Below are 20,173 nucleotides of genomic sequence, written 5' to 3'. Positions count from 1 at the left end.
CTGCAGGGCAGGTCACTGTCCTCCGGCTGGGAGGGTGCCGGAAGTCTTGAGGTATGGATTTTTAAGAGGGCCAGTTAGCTGTGAAGATGGTGCAGTCTGTATTACTGTGAACATAGTTTCTCAAAGCCACAAGTTATGTAGATCCTGGATGCCATGGTAATCCAAGAGCTAAATTTCTACATTAAGGAAATGGCCTAAAAGCTTCTAAGAATCTGAGTGTGTGCATCACTGGGAGAGACTTTGCCCTGAGGCTGGGAGAAGGCCCTCCTATAATTTGCTGTATTCTAGGTTTCCCCCAAAAGCCCATGCCTTTTAAAAAATCATATATTTATTATAGATACATCCCTTTTCTTTCTTTTTTTGCATCTCGACCACAGTTGCCCCTTTCTCCTCTCCCCTCTGCCCCATGTTTCATTCACTTCTCTGTTTCTCTTCAGAGAAGGACAAGCCTCCCGTGGATAGCAACCAAACATGGCATAGCAAGTTACAGTAAGACGAGGCACCTCCCCTTTCTCCTGGTATTGAGGCTAGACCAGCCAATCCAATAGGAGGAAAGGATCTCTAAAGCAGACAAGAGAGTCAGAGACAGCCCCTGCTCCCACAGTTAGGAGTCCCACGAGAAGACAGAGACAATCCCATGCAGGCTCCCTGATTGTTGGTTCAGTCTTTGTGAACCCCTATGAGCCCAGGTTGCTTGATCCTGTGGGTTTTCTTGTGGTTTTTTTTGACCCCTCTGAAAGCCCATGTCTTAAACTCAGCCTGGCAAGTTTAAAGGTTCCCTGGTGGACCTTAAAGAGGTGGGGGCCATAAGGTCACTAGGGGAGTGAACTTGAAGGTGATTAGAGAGGGTTACTCTTTCCAGCCCCCACTGGGACCAACAGCCTTCTCAACAAGGGCTCAAAATCAGCAAACTTAACTGGCCATGGACAGAAGCCTAAGATGTGAGCTAAAATGAACCTTTCCATCTCAAAAACCAATGGCCTCAAGTATTTTGTTATGGGACCAAAAGGCTGACAAAGTCACTACACAGTTCTGTCAATTCCTTTCTGTCCCTGAAGTCCTTACTAAGGGTTTAGTTGTGACTGAAAGGGAAATGGATGAAAGATGTTCCAGGGACTGTGGAGAGGAAAGAGGATCACTCCCGAGAGACTTCTAACTGTGCATCCTCCCAAGGGCCTGGGTGAAGAAAATGGCCCAGGTTGGCATGGGGAGGGGGCCCCTGTGTGAGCGCTCTGGTGAACCCGCCAGCTGGACACATGACCTCCACTTACCATGCTCCATTCCTGGCCTTCAGCCGGAAGCTTCTTTTCCACCTCCAGCTGCTGTAAGATGGTCTTCTGAAGCAGGGTGGGGTTGGCTCCCTTCACCACAGCCACCAGCTCTCCTCTCTGGAATGTGACAGGCCACGTGAAATCCTCCTCTCAGCTGGCCATCACTTTCAGGAGGCTGTGCCTAAGGCCAAGGTGAATTAACCCTAGGCCCACATCCCCCACCCTCACCCCTGCGCCAGTTTCCGGGGCCCATCCCCCCCACCCCCCCCCCGTGAGGCCCTCAATATGGCTATTAACTGACTCCTCTCTGATCTCTACCTTCTCCCTGACATCCCTCTTGTCAAAGCTTCCTTCAAGGCAGCCGGGAGTTCCTTAAGGGAGGAGCAACCCAAAGAAGATTGTGTGGCTAAATGTGACTTATATGTGGCTTATTAACAAATATTTGTTGAGCTCTTACTATGCCAAGCACTAAGGGTGATAACCGCTAACCTTAGAAAGACATAACAATGCCTCACAAAACAAAGACAGCCATAATAGGGGACCCTGTGTCTGAAGCTAATCAGCATAAACGTGGAAGAAGGAATCCACACTACGGGCTGCGGTACTCAGGGAAGACTTCTTCACAGTGGTCATGCTTGGTGTGGCCCTGAGTTTTCTGCTCTCGCTTTCTCATCACTGAGAGATGAAACCTGAAGAGAAGCCCCTGTACAACGGCCCTGACTCCATTTCTCACCATCCCTCTGTGAACCGCCATGGGTCGCAGATTGTGGCCTGAATCGCCACAGATGGTTGCAATTCTTGTTTTAACCACTATTGGCCTAAGCAATCCAACGACTTCAATAATGTCTGTGTTCTGTGACAGCTCTAAGGGCCAGCATGGCTGGACGGACACGGCTATCTCCTTCCCACCCAACGTTCTTTCTCCTGCCAACCACAGCCATATAGCCACCACAGAAGCCGGGGCTCCCTCCTGAAAGACAAAGCTCAAGTGACGTTTTAGCTCGGGGCTAGCAGGATGGCTCGGCCGGTGAGGATGCCTCTCACCAGGACTGATGATCTGAGTTCAGTCCCCAGGCTCCATGTGGTAGGAGGGGAGAACTAGCTGTCATCTGATCTGCACATGAGTGCTGTACGTGCATACATATGAAAGATAGAAACCTAACAAATAATTACAATAAGCTTCTAATATGTGACACTCGTGGTGCCCAGGCTAAGAGACCTGGCTGTTGAGAGTCCTGGACGAGCAGGCCCTGGTTTCCCTGACTACCATGAGTGGGCAGGGCTGAGTCTAGATCAGCACAGCCACTAATTACCTCCTGGATCTGGCAGGCAGCCTCAACCTGGGAACCCCGGAATGCAACCGTGGGCGCTAAGGAACAGGAGCTGGTTATGGATGGCACATCCAAAGACATCCAAGTCACCTGTCACCACAGAACCCTTTGGTTCCCAGGGGGCTCCTTTGCCTTTCTTCCATTTCACACTGTGGTTATCAAGGCAAACACATGTTTTCTCTCTATATAATGTATTCATTTGCCCCTAAAAGTTCCCCTTGGCAGAGAAGAGAAATCTGGAGAGCATGCTTTGAGAGTAAAGCTACAATCTAGAGTGTGTGGCTGGTCCCTCCCCCCACACCTCATCACACCTCCATAGAACATAGCTCCCTCCTCTTTATCTTTTTATAAACACATCGACATGTGTGTCCTTTGCCATGCACAGCCACCTAGGAGGGCTGTCCAGCCATCAGTGGCTACCATGGCAATGAGTCTGTCATCTCCTGTGGAAAAGGAATGAGCACATCTGTGCCTTGACCATGCCTTAGGGCACGTCATGGTCAGGAACGGAGTGAATCAGTCTAGAGGGTGTGTCAGGGACATCACCCTTTACTATGTCTGAGGCCTCATGGTGGCTCCTGAGACCCGATTCATCTATCTGAACACCAGTGATCCGCAGTCAACCGTTCTGTGTCCGCAAAGATACTTACTATATAAAACAGGAAGGTTGGCTCGCACTTCCCTCGGTACTTTTCCAGAACATCAAGGCGGTCTGCCTCTGCCTAAGGAGAACAAGCTGTCAGCGGGCACCCTAGGTGCAGCTAGTGCAGGGTCACAGCAATGCCACGCTCCTCCTCAATGATGCACCTCCCAAATGAAGCCCAGCTCACTGTCTGGTCAACACATTGGTGACAGCTGTGTCAGCGGCATTGCCTTGGAGAGTCAAGGAAGAAGCTGACTCTAGCTTCTCCCTTGACTTCAGAGCATGAGCTGCTCTGGCTCCCCACCCAGCTACTGACTGGTCCAGGGAACCCCACCATCTGACATCCTCCTGTGGTGATGCCTGAGGGTCCTTAGACAACCCCTTTATTGTCTCTGTTCCTTGGAGTCTGACCTCCTAAAAGACTAGCATAAGCCCTGGGGCTCCTGTTGTCTTTAGTGTGTATGAACCTCATCATCCATCAGTGTTGGGGTCTCTTGCACATCTCTATGGAATTCCCATTCCTGTACTTTAAGCAAACATTTGCTCAAAGATCCCCCCTTATGACCTAGAAGATGGAAATCTTGAAACACTGGGTTCTGGAAGTAACATCTCAGCCAGCAGTGTTCACCAACTAAGACAGATATGCAGATGCTACTGAGTGACATGTTTGCATACAGTTTGGTGGTGGGGTTGGCGCTTTTATGTTTAGAGGAACTACAGGACACAGTGACAGCTGGTGCCTTTCCATCTGAAAGGCAGCTTGTGCATCCTGGCCCTGGCTTCTTCGGTGGTTAAATTGTTTAAGCTGTTATGTGACTTTTTGCTGAGAGGGAATCTTACCGAAGCAAAATGGAGACGGTCCAAGCCAACCTCGATCCTCATCTTTTGGAAGAGGCTAACCATGGGTTTGCAGGGTCCACACCAGCCCTGGTAGACATCCACAACTGCCGGAGGTGAGGAATGACAATGCTTATCAGACAGCCACATTCATGGTGAGAGTCTGCTCTCATCCCTCTAACCCCTGCAATGGACATGCTTGCTGGGTAGGTGTAAGCCTAGTGGATTAGGATTGAGCATGAAACATAACCATCCCTCATTCCAACATGGAAATTTGGATCTGAAATATAATGAAGCAGGTGGGTACGGTGGCTCACAGCTGTAATCTCAACACTTGGGAGGCAGAGGCAGGAAGATCAGGTGGGTGTTCAAGACCATCCATCCTCAACTATAAGCGAGTTTGTTTTACATGAGAAACTGTCTAAAAGGAGAGTGGGGGTGGGGTGGGGAAGGAAGAGCTGAAGTGAGTACAGGTGGAAGAAGCAGCAGCTTGCTTTTAAGGTGACCCCTTTACCTTTCGGAGATCAGGCCTGGCATGGAGTGTCACTCGGTGAATATCTGAAGGGAACACAGACTACTCCCAAAGTAGGTCAGTATAGATGACCAGTAGCCTCCAGGTGACTCTTATCCACTGATAATAACAACTGTGGCTTTTCTCCTGATGCATTAAAAGCCATTTGCTCTCATGCCGCTCAGAGGGCACAGTGGTCAAGAACACTTGCTGCTCTCGGAGAGACCCAGGTTCTGATCCCAGAACATACAGGGCAGCTTTAACTCCAGTTCCAGGAGATCAGGCACCCTCTTCTGGTCTCCACACTTACTGCATATACATGGTGCTCTGACATACATTCAGTCAAAACACTCATACACGTATTTTTCTAAATAACATTTTAAAGCCTCGTGCTTTGGGTAAAGCAGCATTCATTTACTTGTAAGGTCAACATCTTTCTCCTAAGAGGTGAACCCGAGAGACTGTCAGAAGGGAACTTGGGTTTCTTTCATGCTGCCATTCTAGTGGGTGTTGGAGCTGGGTTTTCCACTCCCTGCCTGGTGAGTGGAGCAAACTGTAAAGCCTGTAAGGGACCTGCACAGACTGAGTCAACTCATATGGACCAGAGCCATGCAGGGTCTAGCCTTTGTCATCAGAGGGAACCAGGCAGGGTCTAGCCTTTGCTATCAGAGGGAACCAGGCAAGGTCTAGCCTTTGCGAGCAGAGGGAAGCAGCCTGTGGTAGTTACATTGTAAAGGAGATGTGTGTGGGTGTGTTCATTCCTCTAACCTGTCCAGTAAGATGTCTTTGAAGAGCTTTCCACTCTTGAACTACTGAAAGGAGGCTTGGAATAGTCAGTGCTCAGGAAATATTAGCCATGGTCACGTAAGCACCTATCAGGGCAGTTGGCACATAGCAGAGTCTCCAAAAAGTAATACATGATGCTTGTCCTTTCACCACTGGTAAAAATGTAATAGTTTGTTTCACCCCGGAGCTGAATTTACCTTCTCAAAGCAGACGCATGGGTACAACTGTTAACCCTTGGCACCATCTAAAGGGTTCATAATCTCTCTGACTGGAGAGTGTGCCAACACACACACACACACACACACACACACACACTGGATCAACAGGACTAGAAATATTTGAATTCCATTTGGCCCCAGGCTTGGGTGAGTCTGCTGCAGATGCTAGATGGAAAAGTTAACACTGTTGTTTTAGAGTCTGGGGTGACAGACAAGAGGGTGTGCCAAACTGGAAATATGGTGGGGAGCTTGTCAGAGCCTTAGGGGGCTCCCATGGAGGGAAAAGTGGAGGTCAGGAAAGACTTCACATAGATAGGCTACTTTGGAGGTGAGCCTTGGAATGAGAACTGTGATTGTCCATAGAGTAGAACGTAGAAACGGAGGGGGAAACTTAGGACGTGCTCTGGAAAGCCGTCTCAGCTCAGGACACATCTCAGGAAACAGTAAAGGAAGGGGTTGGAAAGGAGAGGGGTTTTTGAGAGAGGGAGTGCTCTTGAATGCTGAGGAGTCATGGAGAGATGTAGATAGAGGAGGGTAACAGGATGCAGAGTTGCCTGGAAGAGAGGAAGGAACCGTGGGTAGGAGATCATGGTCAATTCCAAGACACCAGTCTCCTGGGGTACACACCATCATATCAGCCCCAGCCCTTGTGAGTGGGCTGGATCTCATGATGGACTTCTAATAAGCACAATAGAGTATGGATCTGACTTCGAAGTTAACAAAGGCTGACTCACAGCGGTGGTCTCTCAGTGCCCAGTCTGGAGCAAGCAAGTTACCGTGATGTGAGAAGCCTCACACAGAAACCAATGGCAAGAAATCACATCTTTGGCCAACAGCCAGTGAGGATGTGAACCCTGCTGGCAACCACTGAGTGAGCTCGATCCACCAACAGCCATATAAAAAGAGATCGGAAGCAAGCAAGTCTGCCCTGAAGCGAAAATCTATCCATGACACAGAAACAGCCTTGGCAAAGCCTCCGGGTCCAGAAGCACCCAGCTGGACTGCACTTCATCCAAGAACTGCAGGTACTGGAAGGTAGCCCGTGTTTAAGCCACTATTGCTTGGGTAAAGTGTTACCCAGCAGTGGTAACTGATACAAAGAAGATAGCTGTGGACAATGATTGTGCAGTCCCTGGTTGGTTCCAGTTAGTTCTCTGTGATGTCTAATTCTCCATCCTGGGAGTTCCAGGAAAGCCCATTTTCCCTTCAGAAATACTCTCCTTTTGTGCATCAGATCATTAAGGTTCTCTGTGCCTGGTCATGCAACTGAGTACAGCAATCAGCTCTAAACCAAGAGAACCCTTGTACCTGACAGTACTGACTCATTCAATGAGCTGAGTTTACTGATGCCCAACTATATGAAGTACAATGGACGGTACCTGTTATTCTCAGGGACTCTGCTTCAAGACACCAGTGGGCAATAGAAGCTGGACGGGACTGGAGCTGATACAAGCATTTCAAGGACTGAGACAGCCAGTTTGGTAACTGGTTTCTAAGAGAATAATGAGCAAGTGATATGCACAACGTTGGGAGGGCACGAAATTTCCGCACTTCTCAGAGTGCCGTGCAATTTTAAAATGATGAACTTATACTTTTGGAATTTTCCGTGGGACTCTGCAGGTAACTGAACAGGAGAGTGAAAACACAGAGAAGGTGGACCACTGTGCACACAGACATAAAGAAGTCAGCTGGTTCCTTTTCTGTTTGTACATTTTGAAACAGAGTTACCATAGCCCAAGCTAGCCTCAGACTTGCCGTGTGGACCTTGAACTCTGATCAGTCTGCTTCCAGCTCCCAAACGCTGGGGTTACAGGCATAAGCCACCATCCCTGGCTAATGCAGCACTAGAGTCTGAGACCCAGGCTTACAACAATACCACCCACAGTAGCCCCTTCTCCACATGCATCATTGAACGGTTTCGAAAAGAATGGCTTAGGGGAAGTGGCTTCATTTAGAATCACCAGTCAGTCCTTTAGAGCCGAGCATTTCTTCCCAAAGCTCCTGGGTGTTGATGTTGACCTGCAGCCAGAGAGGATCAAAAGCATTGTCAGTAGGGGCAGAGATGGCTCTCTCTCTCTCTCTCTCTCTCTCTCTCTCTCTCTCTCTCTCTCTGCAATATTCCCAAATGTAGTTCTAAATGACTTCTGTTGGCAATCTTCTTTCTTTCTCCCCCCCCCATATGACAGGAAAAATAATTAACCTACAAAAAATGTGTGCCATCCTCAGACATTAAAAGTGACACATGTATTTGTGCAGGAATCATAGAGGAGGCTGCTTTGTGTTCAAAGAAACAGCAGCACAGTGCAGCTCCCTTTGTAGCTATGTTCAGTCAGTGTCAGAAATTATGGAGTTTTTCTCCATTCACGCACATTTTTCTTATTTATAAAGAGTCCTGGTATATATATATATATTAGATATGGCATACAAGGGAAGTGAATATTATTATCCCTCTCCTCTACTCCCTTATTATGTGTATATATGTTACACACACATATAAACATACACACACAAATATATATATGTATATATATATAGCACATCTTTTTTTAAAGCATTTTTAAAATTACAAAACAATAACATGTACCTGAAAGTATGATATAGGGGATGGAGAGATGGCTCGACAGTTAAGAGCACTAGCTGCTCCTCCAGAGGTCCAGAGTTCAATTCCCAGTAAACCACATGGCAGCTCACAACCATCTATGATGAGATCTGATGTCTTCTCTGACATGCAGCCATACACACAGAGCACCCATAAATAAATCTTGTTTAAAAGCAAGTACCATATATAGAATATTCTGGGGGTGCTTTTTAGTTATCTGCAAGTAAACTATCAATCTGACATCCCATCACCCCGGAGCAATGAATGTGGGGAGGGGGACTGGGGAGATGGCTCAATAAAGGGCTTACTGTCCAAGTATGAGGACCTAAGTTTGGATCCTTGGCCCCTATGTAAAGAGTGGAGAATGGCTGTGTGTGTCTGGAGATAGAGACAGGAAGATCCCGGGAGCCCCTGGAGCTCACTGGCCAGTCCTTCTAGCTTGTTACATCTGGGCAGACAGGAAACCGAGACAAGTCTGGAAGTGGGTGCTGAGCTATAGAACCCTCAATGCCTATCCTGACTGGCTTATACGTGCCAACGTTGTTCTGTGTTGTAAAGGCCCCAGAACCTACTATAATGCCACCATTGGCTTGAGAGCATGCGTTCAAATGCAGGGGCCTATGGGATGAAACGGGGAGATTCAGGTCCAGCTACAGGCCCTACTTCACAAGGAAGAGAAGCAACTGAGAAAGACATCCTAACTTCAACCTCTGGCAGACACATACACTGGAACAGGTGCACACACACACACACACACACACACACACACACACACACACAGTAGAATCATGCTATAGAGTTTCTGGAACACTCTATCTGTAGACCAGGCTGGCCTTGAACTCACAGAAATCTGCTTGCCTCTGCCTCCCAAGTGCCAGGATTAAAGGCGTGCGCCACCACTACTTGGCACTCGCCAGCTGTTTTATTTGTATCACTTGACTCTTTGAAGGCGGTTTGGCAGTTCCTCTGTGGGCTGACCCTCAGTCCAGCCTGCCTGTTTTCTGATGCTTTGGCTCATGTGGTGTATCCCTGGGTTGGTTTGTCATGTTAGAGAAGCTGTAGAGATCTGCCCTCATTCCAGCCAACCCAGTGATACACAGTTTCCATCTGCCAGGTAGAAACCACACTGGCTTAACCACTCATGGAAGTCAGCCAGGTTCCTCCACTAGACAATGACTTTCTTGTTCCTTCTAACTAACTGTTTCCATAGGGAGTGTTACAGTTTCACAGTGAGATGCGCTCCATAGGCCCCTCCCTGCATTTGAACCATGCTCTCAAACCAATGGTGGCACTGTAGTAGGTTCTGAGACCTTTACAACACGGAACAAGGTTGGCACTTATAAGCCAGTCAGGAAAGGCATTGAGGGTTCTATAGTTCAACACCCACTTCCAGACTGGTCTCAGTTTCCTGTCTGCCCAGTTGTAACAAGCCAAGCTGCAAGCTTTCATTGCCAAAGATGTAGCCATTAATTGCCGTTCATCTCTATTATCTATCCCGGGAACAGTGAACCCAAATAAACATCTCTCTTGAGTAGCTTCTGTCTGGCATTTTGTCACAACAAAGAGAAATATAACAGATATAGAGCATTGGGTTGACATTATTCAATTGAAAAGATCATGAAAATTACAACTTGCTCTTCTTAAGAGGTTTGTTTTTTTTTTTTTTTTTTTTTTTTTTTTTTTTTTTTTTGGTTTTTTCGAGACAGGGTTTCTCTATGTAGCCCTGGCTGTCCTGGCACTCACTTTGTAGACCAGGCTGGCCTCGAACTCAGAAATCCGCCTGCCTCTGCCTCCCAAGTGCTGGGATTAAAGGCGTGCGCCACCACGCCCGGCTTTAAGAGGTTTTTGTTTTAAGATTTATTTACTTTTGTTTTCTGTGTATGAGTGTTTGGCTTCCACTTATGTCTGTGCACCACTTGCATGCCTGGTGCCTGAGAAGGCCAGAAGAGGGTGTTGGATCCCCTGAAACTGGAGTTACAGAAGGCTGTAAGCTACTATTTGGGTGGCAGGAATTGAACCCAGGTCCTCTGGAAGAGCAACCAGTGCTCTTCCCCAATAGGTCATTCTCCAACCCCCTACAACTTGATCTTGATAAAAATATGTAAAGATCTGTTAGGATGTATTACCCACTAATTATGGAAGAAAACTACATAAGGTTTACAGACAGATTCTCTATTATAGATCTTTAGTTTCAAGGAATCTCTCTCTCTCTCTCTCTCTCTCTCTGTGTGTGTGTGTAGACACAAAAGAGAAAAGCTATTTTGAAGTCTTAAGTGAGAGTTGGACCGATATCATCATCCTGGCCCCATAGCTTCCCCCCTGAAGCAAATGACAGGAACCATCAGAAGAGCCCTGTCACTGCCCAGAAGTTTAACTAATGTCATGGGCTCCTCTCGACCTCCTATGCCTTCATGGAATGAGCCACACCAGACCTGGGGCTAGATGAACTGTCTTACTCCTGGTTGTAGGGTATAACAGCATGGAAAATACTTGAGCTTCCCCAAGGCCTGTATTAGGAGAGAATGAAAAGACGTCCTGGCATCTTTCAGTGCCTTGATGTCATATGAGAGAACCCTGAAGACAGGGAGAAGATAGGGTTTCTGGGCTGGAGCTCTTGGGCAAGGCATTCAAAGAGTAACCTCACTGTGGGTAGAGAAATCTCTCTCTCTCTCTCTCTCTCTCTCTCTCTCTCTCTCTCTCTCTCTCTCGGCAAATGGGAGCACTTACTTTGAGTATGGGTCATACTCAGAGATCTGAGGAATAACATAAAACACCACTAATAAATATTATTTCCCCCCCCCTTCCGCAACCCCTCTCCATATATGGCATTAAAGGATGAACTGAGAAGCCCACAGGCCATTGTGAGCCACATCGAGAGCATGTGTGCAGGCAGCTTGGAACTGTCCAGAGCCATCACAGTAACTCTGCCGCTTATGTCTTACTCTCCCAGCTTCTGCTCAGAGCTCAGAGGTTGAGGAAATGGTTCCCACAACAGTAATGGGGGAACCCGATCCTCAGACTCTAAGGCAGAAGATCCCCCATTCTGAAATCCTAGTATGTCAAAGCTGCATGACCCTTTGGATAGTCACACAGCCTCACTTCACAAGTGAGCTACATAGAGGGACCCTACCTCGAAGCCGGTGAGGTGGGGGGAGGGGGAGGAGGAGGAGGAAAGATCTGACTTGTCCTATGTGCACCTGAAGTAAAGCACTCTACACAGCAAACACTCACCACACAACACCGGTCAAACCAAACTTTGCAGGCAACAGTGCAGGAAGGGAAACTGGGCACCACAGAGCACACAGATGAATGCCCACATCCAAAGAATCTGTATACATCCTGTGCATTTCCTGCAATGATTATCCAACAGAAAATAAGCTTGTTTCATCTTCTCTTGGATGTATGGTTTTATATTAATGCTTAATTGAGTCGTAAGGTTGCAAAGGCCCTTTAAGAGCTTGTGCCTTGGTCGGGATATTTATATAAAAAGTTGCCATTACTGGGTGCTCCAGGTAATTTATTTCTACATTATCACAGAAGGATAGGGCACGTGGGCTCCCGAACACTGTCTCACATGGCTAGCAAGTGGAAAGTCGTCTTGATTGCACACCCCACTCCCACACCAGCCTCTCAAACAAGTGCCAGTAGCTAACATCCCTCGAGGCTTACCTGCAGGGCAATTTCCTTCTTCCTGTTTCCCATCGCTCTGCAAAGAAACCAAACAATTTCCTGGGGAATGAGCTGTCAGCTGTCAGCAAGGTAGCTGCCCTACAACCTCTGGGCAAAGCAGCGAGGCCAGAGAGGTTCAATCAGTGTACTGATGCAAAATGACGGAGACATAGACTGACTCACTCTTGCTCTCCCTCCCATCCTCCTTCCTCCCGGGATCCAGCGGGTCACCAGGCTCTGGTGTGTGTGTGTGTGTGTGTGTGTGTGTGTGTGTGTGTGTGTGTGCGCGCGCTCCGAAGCCCCTTCACTTAGGAGCAGGGGAATGCCTGTGGGCACCACCAGCAGGTTGTCACAGGAGTGTCCACTGAGGAATTTGAGCAGATATAGAAAGTTCCGTAGTGCCTACAAGTCCCGGAGAACTACTAGGAAACCTCTTCTGTGAACGATATCACCCAATAGATACCAAATACCGGACCTGCACGAAGCCAAAGAGCCTCCAACTCACTCTGCAGCGTCTTTGTCGTCTTGGCAACCCAGCACCCAGCCCTCTGCCGCCAGTGGACAGCTCTCATTGGCTGAAGGGAATGCCGGTCTGGAGGCACTAAGGTAAAGATCCCACCCTTCCGTGCTTGGTGCACCTGGATTCCCGCCTCCTTCCTGCCTGTCTGCACAAGTTGGTGTGCAGCTTTCCATCCGTGAAATCCTTCAATTAGTGCCTCGCCTAAGATGGCTTTCCAGGAACACGAGAGCGGTCTTTTAAGTCTGCAAGTAATTGTGAATTCAGAATTAACTTTGAAAGTCAAGACTACACATTCCCAAGAGGTACAGATAGTGATTACTAATCCAAGCATATCAATAGTCTGATTTGATTAAAAGGCCATTAAAAGACAGCGACAAGGGGATGTGTGGCTGAAGAGATGATTCCGAGGTTATAAGCACGTATTGGTCTCACAGAGGATTAGGGTTCGATTCCCAGCACTCACAAGGTAGCTCACAAGCCTAGTTCCAGGCGATCCTAAGCCTCTTCTGACTCCCTCATTTTCCTGGTTCCCACCATACATGGTATACATACATATCTAGGGAAAGCATACACATAATACAAAACAAGTAAGTCTGCCAGGCGGTGGTGGCGCACGCCTATAATCCCAGCACTTGGGAGGCAGAGGCAGGCGGATTTCTGAGTTCGAGGCCAGCCTGGTCTACAGAGTGAGTTCCAGGACAGACGGGACTACACAGAGAAACCCTGTCTCGAAAAAACCAAAAAGAAACCAAAAACCAAAACCAAAAACAAATAAAATCTAAAAATAAGAATTTAAGTGCACTGTTTGAATCATGTCTCTCCCCCCAAATGCATCACTTCGAGTTACCATGCTTTTTATGCCGTTATTTAAAGAAATGTTTTTTTGGGGGGTGAGAGGGGGCTTATTTATTTTTATATGTATGAGTGTTTTGCCTGCAACGTCTGTGTCTAATGCCTACGAAGGTCAGAAGAGGGCGCCAGATCGCCAGATCCTGCGGAACTTGAGCTACCTATGGTTGTGAGCTGTCACGTGGGGTGCTGAATTGATCCCTAGGTTCTCTCTCTGGAAGAGCCACCAGTGCTCTTAACCACTAAACTATCTCTCCAGCATCTGGAACTTGATCTTTTTTATATATGATAATATCAGTCAGTGAGATTGTTCTGTCCAAAGCCAAATCTCTGGGAAACACCTTTTAATTAGATTTATGCCAAGAAACGCGCGTATTATTTTTGCTTTTTTTTTTTTTTTTAAGTCATACTTTGTGGCTAACGAAACGCTTTGGTCTGAAAGATTAAGTTTCTCCTGCAAGTTATGCTGTTTGCCACAAGGTGGTGGTTTGCTCACAAGAATCCCTGCTGAGACCCAGATTAGCAAGTGCACCTTCATCAAGCCATCCAGAGCTGACTGTGTGGAACTAGAAGGAAGAACCCAGCTAGGCGGTTCTTCTCCCACTGTGGCCAGGCAAGACAGCCCAGTTAGGAGAACAGATTCCACACACAGTCAACAGCTTTAGAGACAGCCCCCATTCCTGTTGTTCGGGACCAACATGAAGACAGAGCTGCACATCTGCTACATATGTAGGGGGCGGGGCTGCTAGGGTGGGGGTGGGGTAGGTCCAGCCGGTGTATGCTCTTTGATTGGTGGATCAGTCTCTGAGAGACCTCAAGGGTCCAAGTTAGTTAACTCTGTTGGTCTTAGTGTGGTGTCCCTATCCCCTACGGGACCCTCAATCCTTCCCCCAACTCCATAACATGCATGCGTGTGTGTGTGTGTGTGTGTGTGTGTGTGTGTGATTGTGTGATACAGATTGGGGGGAGGACTCCACTCTCTCAGAGGAGGAAGGGAGAGGGAGGGAGAGGGAGAGGGACTGTGGAAGGAAGTGACCAGGAGTTGGGACAGAGTTTGGGATGTAAAGTAAGTTTAAAAACAAAACAAAACGAAACAAAAAAGCAAAAAAGCAGACTGTGAAGGCCCATGCCCTTAATCCCAACACTTGGGAAGCAGAGGCAGGCGGACCTCTGTGAGTTCAAGGACAACCTGGTCTATGGAACAAGTTCCAGGACAGTCAGAGCTACACAGAGAAACCCCATCTCAAAAATCCAAAAGAAGAGGAGGAGGACGAAGAGGAGGAGGAGGAGGAAGGAGGAAGGAGGAGGAGGAGAATTATTACCAAATACTATATCTTGTCTGGCCATGTGTCAACTTTCTTCCAGTTTTTCATCTTAAGGGATAAGGAACTCAGAAGGAGGATTGAAAACTTCTTAGCCCAAACAACTTGGCTAGCTCTCCTATCTGCTACCTTCGCTTCTCTAAGCCTGGAAAAAGGGGCAGCCTTCTTCAGCCTCGGTTTCTGAGTTTTAATGAGGAATACAAATCTTAACACCTAGGAATGCTCTAGAACACGCATCTCTGGACACTACCAGCAGTGCTACTGCCATGGAGTCATGTCCTCTTCCACAGCGTGAGGTGGTGCTGGACAGCAGCTTCAGGAAAGGACCACAGTGGCTGCCCCACCACATCCCTTGCATCCTGATGCAGCTATTGGATTACTTGTCCCCAGTCAGATTGGAAGACATGGATGGGTGCCACTCTTTTCTTTCATTATGTCGCCCAGGCGGGCCTTAATTTGTGATTCTCCACGGGGCTGGGATCCCAGGTATGAACCACCATAGCTTGATGAACTACAATTTACCAGAATCATTTGCCATATTCATAGCTGGGTTCTGTCCTAACAAATCTTCGCCTCCCCACAGGTCAATACTATTATTGTTTTCTATAAGTTATAAAAAGCTCCAATTCTTGAAAATTTAAGAAAAAAATATAATGAAACAAAGTTAAACTTTGTTTGACTATCCTGGACTGGATAAGTTAAACAAAGTTACCTCCAGGGGCCTCTCGGGGCTGGAGGGATGACTCAATGGTTTTGAACATTCGCTGCTCTTGCAGAGAACCTGAGTTCAGTTTCTGGCACCCACAAGGTGGCTCCCAACTGCCTGAAACTCTACTTTCAGGAGATCCCATGGCCTCTCCTGATGACAGCTCTGGCACCCGTGTGGGCATGTCCATATACTCAGGTGCACACACGTACACATAATCAGAAAGGGTCACCTCTGTGTTTAGGCATACAGTTCCCTGTCCCTTTAGTCTTCCGCTGTTGCTCACGCTGGTTGAACTTATGGGTTCAAATAACCCTTTAGCCTCCCAAGTAGCTGCCATTCTAAGTGCACAGGACTCCGCCCACTTAATTTCAGGTTTTACTCTGATTCTTGTTTCTTACTGTGGTTGTAGCAAATAGCACAGAGAAATTCTTTGTGTGCTCTTCCGGGGGTTTCTCTCAATGGTAACAATTTTAAAAATTATAATACAGTATCATAAAGAGATTGCTGGTGGTGATGCAATTTACTCATTCAGATGGCCTGGGTACTGCTTGCTGTTCTCTCTCTCTCTCTCTCTCTCTCTCTCTCTCTCTCTCTCTGTGTGTGTGTGTGTGTGTGTGTGTGTTCTGTAAACATTTTATAAACTGCACAAGTTGGTGGATTCACTGTTATTCAGAATTCTGAACATAACAAACACTATGTTGCCCTTTATAGCCACGCCCACCTTCTTCTTGGATCTCGTCCCAGTCTTACCCCTAGCCTGTATCTAAACTTTTTGTCATTAGAAAAAGTTTTACAAAAGTTATATAAATGATATCAAACAATATGTAATCTTTTGGGGGACCAGCTTGTTCATCTGGTATAATTGCCTCGGAATTTGAAATTCCCCTGGCCAGCATCCCAGTAGTTGTGTGTATTCATAATTTAACTTTTCTGCATGGCTGTGCATTCCACAGTCTTGAAGCACCATACTTTGTTTCAAACGAATTTTTGTGGGGGGTGTGAGGAAAGGGCCAAGGCTTACCCTCCCACATAATTCTAACTGTGTGAGCCGACATTGAGAAGGTTACCTTATTTCGTTGAATTGTTTTCTCTTTTTAAAAAAAAAAAAATCAACTGGCTAGGCTAGGCACAGTGGCACATACTTTTTTTTTTTTTTTTTTTTTTTTTGGTTTTTCAAGACAGGGTTTCTCTGTGCAGCCTTGGCTGTCCTGGAACTCACTCTGTAGACCAGGCTGGCCTCGAACTTAGAAATCCTCCTGCCTCTGCCTCCCAAGTGCTGGGATTAAAGGCGTGTGCCACCATGCCCGGCTAGTGGCACACACTTTTAATTCCTAGCACCGAGGAAGCAGGGGTAGGTGGCTCTCTATCAGATCCAGATCAGCCCGGTCTACATAGCAAGTATCAGGCCAGCCAGGGCTATAGAGTGAGACCCTGTGTTAAAAAAAAAAAAATCCATTGCTGGCTGTGGTGGCACACTTGAGGCATAGGCAGAAGGCAGGGGGCAAGGGACAGGAGGCAGGGGGCAGGGAGCAGGGGGAAAGAAAGAGGCAGGAGAGGCTGGCAGATCTTTGTGAATTTGAGGCAGCCTGGACTACAAAGCAAGTCCAGGATAGTCAAGGCTGGTTACATTGAGAAACCCTGTCTAGAAAACATACACACACACACACAAATCCATTAACTATACTAGTATGTGTGTTTTAGGACTTTGTTGTTGCTCTTAGTAACCATTAGATAACAATCAAGATTATCTTTAAATCACATAATCAAAGTAATTCAATTTTCTTTTATCTTTTAGCTTAGTGTACAAAGCAGTATGTTTAATCATAGCATTTTTCATGCTTGTTGTTTTCCTTTTCAGCATCCCTTTGGTTATTTTTAATTACTTTGCTTGCTTTTTATATAAACTTCAGAGTCAGCCTGTTAATGTTTTTTGGAAAATTCTGTTAAATTTGAGTAGCAGTCAGCTGACTATAGGATTAGCTCAGAGAGAACTGGCATTTTATTGACGGTGAGTCACCAAATCTGCAAACGTACTGATCTTTCTATTTTATCTTCTTCCCAGTGCTGGGGATAGAACCCAGGGTCTTGGGCATCTAGATCAGGCTAAATCATCAGACTTCTGTTTTTCTTTTTATTTCAACAATGTTTTTTAGTTGTTGAAAAACCAAAAGCCATTAGCATTCTGTGTTCTCCTACATTATTGAAATATTTTATTTACTTTTAAAGAGATTTCTTTTTAATTAAGCTTATTGGGGTAGTGTCCAAAGACTCAGATCCCCCACTCCCCGGAGCTGGAGCTGGAGCTGAACTCAGGTACTCTGGAAAAGCATTCAGCACTCTCAAACAACGAGCCATCTCTCCAGCTCTGAAATATTTTATTTGTTAGCTTCATTTTTAGCTATTTGCTGCTAGAACATGGAGATGCATTCGTTTGTTTTGCGTATTGACTGCTATTCTGAGATCTTGCTAAACTTACTATTGATTGTTAGTAGTTTTTTTTTTTTTTTGAGGTTTCAGTATTTTATTCAAGTTTTATTTTAAGTGATGTTAATTACAGCATTTGAAGGGGAGGAGCTAATTCCACACAAAATGGAAGACTCTATAATATACCCATTAAACTGCTAAAAAATAGTGGTGAGGCTACAAGAGGAATCAGTTGAGATCCCTAGTGTTGTCAGGGTGTGACCACAATCACCGCCCAGCTTAGAGCCGGAGAACCCGGAAGCTAATTCACACTCTGGTGCAATGGCAAAAGAAGGAATTAAAAAAAAAAAATAGAAGAAAGAAAACCACACCACAACACAAGGAAGAATTAAGTCCTGAATGACTGGCTCCATCGTGCCCACCCTCTCCACCCTAAAACGGCACAAAAGAAATAGCTATGATTGTTAATAGTTTTAAGCAACACATTTATTTATTCTTTGACAATCTCATACATTTACCCAATGTATAAATCATATACATGTTTTATCATATCCATCCACGATTACCTCCCTCCAGCCTAGTGGCCCCATCTTATCTTGTTCCCACTTCCTCTCTTAATATTACTAATAAACTCCTTGTTAGTCTAATTAGTGTGCTCCATATAAGTATTTCGTTGGTGGTGACTTGTTGTTCGTGTTGTTTGAGATAGGGCTTCACTATGGAAACCAGGCTGACCTTGAACTTACTCATAGCGATCTGTCAGCTTCTGCCCTCTTCGCTCCACCACTGGGATTAAAGGCATATGTTACCTGGGCTGGGGTGATTGTACTAAGAAGATGGTAAGCCAGCCATAAAGTATCTCTCTGAGCCTGACAACCTATATCCATTGGGCTGTATTTTCCTCAAGCTGCAAAGTTAGCATTACATCAAAGTGATGAGTCCTGGTTGGACCTCCTAGTGAACTGGCTACCCAATTCCTATGCTGTGACACACCCCAGCCCTTTTCCTTTTTTTCACTGTCCTGCAGTGAACCGAGGAATTTTGGCAACCTTGGTACTGTTTTTGTTTTGACTAATAAATTCTTCTTCGTCTCTGACCTAGAAGCGTCACATCTGCGCCAGCACCTATGACACTACGGGAGGCTAATTGTTAGCTTGCAAAGAACATAGAAATCGCAGATCACAATGGTTTGTTTAGGATGGGCTCAAACTATTTACCAAGGCTGACCCAGGGGCAACAGGCATGAGCCAACATAGTGGCCCCCACTTCATAATCCTTGACAACTGCAGAGAGGTGATGGTGTCTATTGACAGGGAAAGGAGCGCAGGACCTTCTGGACTCTATTCACACTCCTTTCCCAACTAGGTGTCCTGACAAGCCTCTGTCTGAGGCAGGGCTATAAATCAGCTTCTCCACAGGCTTCATTAGAGGGACCTCCTCCCCCACAACCCCACAAGCTTCCTCAAGTTGCCCCTCAGCTGAGTGCATTGCACTAAATGGCCCTCTGGGATCTCTAAACCTCATTAATATTTATCTCAAAGATTTGTGTGCATTTTTGAATATTACACGCTGTATTTAGATTATCATTGAGACTGACTCCTGTCTAGAGGACCCTGCTCGTGTGGCAGGCAATAGCCTTCTCTCTAGCTCAATCTCTCAGCAGCTACCAGGAAATGCTCACCAAGGATTTTAGTTTTCAATAAAGAAAGCCAACCGGATGCTTTTAAAAGTATTGCTTAATTTCGATGCTATCATTTTTATCAAATGTAAATTACCAAAAATGTCAGGTTCTGAGTAAATATATGTTTCTCAAATGACTCACACTCCTCTTTACCCAATTCTCAAGGTTTGGGAAGTGGTGACATTAATGTCAAAAGACATCAAATTTGCCATCTAGAAAATTAGATCTAACCCCCTCCCCCCAGCCGGGCACAACACTGGTGTGTACAGACGCCAGTGGAAACCCATTCTCCTGAAGGCACCTACTCTGAAACCATGCCTGTTCTCCTGTTAGGGTTCACAAAAGCAATCCCTGAAAATTCCCAGGGAACTGAAGCTCCAGGCTTTCTCTGCATTCACTGCATTCACTTTGGAGGAGTCTCTGAGAGTGTGAGTCACAGAAAGGAGACAAGAAGGCTCTGGGCATCCAGTCTGCATCTGCCTGCAGCACAACCATTGACAAGGGAGGTGTGAAAAGCAATACCGCAATCTATCCTTGGCAACATAGCAAGTTCAAGACCAGTCTGGGATACATAAGCTGCTGTCTATTATGAATAAATAAATAGGGCTTGAAGAGATGGCTCTGTGCTTACGGCAGCTTGCAGTTCTTGAAGAAGACTAGGTTCAGTCCCCAGCACCCACATAGTGGCTTACAGCTATTAGTAACCCAACTTGTAGGTGGAGTTTCATTCTCTGAGAATATGAAGCACTCACATGGTACACATACATGCTCATATACATAAAATAAAATGAATAAAATCTTCG

At 46.3% G+C, this 20,173-nt stretch overlaps 1 protein-coding gene across 1 annotated transcript in view; it reads right to left on the bottom strand.

Moving 5' to 3' along the window:
- The window catches only part of Nme9 (NME/NM23 family member 9), a 44,823-nt gene that overhangs the window by 10,016 nt on the left and 14,634 nt on the right, over positions 1-20,173 (bottom strand). The window contains exons 2-6 of the mRNA XM_021171193.2: positions 11,866-11,902; positions 7,559-7,616; positions 4,086-4,189; positions 3,253-3,324; positions 1,272-1,388 (exon numbers count right to left, since the gene is read on the bottom strand). Coding sequence (XP_021026852.2) covers positions 1,272-1,388; positions 3,253-3,324; positions 4,086-4,189; positions 7,559-7,616; positions 11,866-11,902 — 388 coding nt within the window. The remainder of the gene's footprint in view (positions 1-1,271; positions 1,389-3,252; positions 3,325-4,085; positions 4,190-7,558; positions 7,617-11,865; positions 11,903-20,173) is intronic.

Source organism: Mus caroli, chromosome 9, assembly GCF_900094665.2.
Source record: "Mus caroli chromosome 9, CAROLI_EIJ_v1.1, whole genome shotgun sequence".
In the NCBI taxonomy this organism is placed as follows: domain Eukaryota; kingdom Metazoa; phylum Chordata; class Mammalia; order Rodentia; family Muridae; genus Mus; species Mus caroli.
This window is presented reverse-complemented; position numbering and strand designations above follow the sequence as displayed.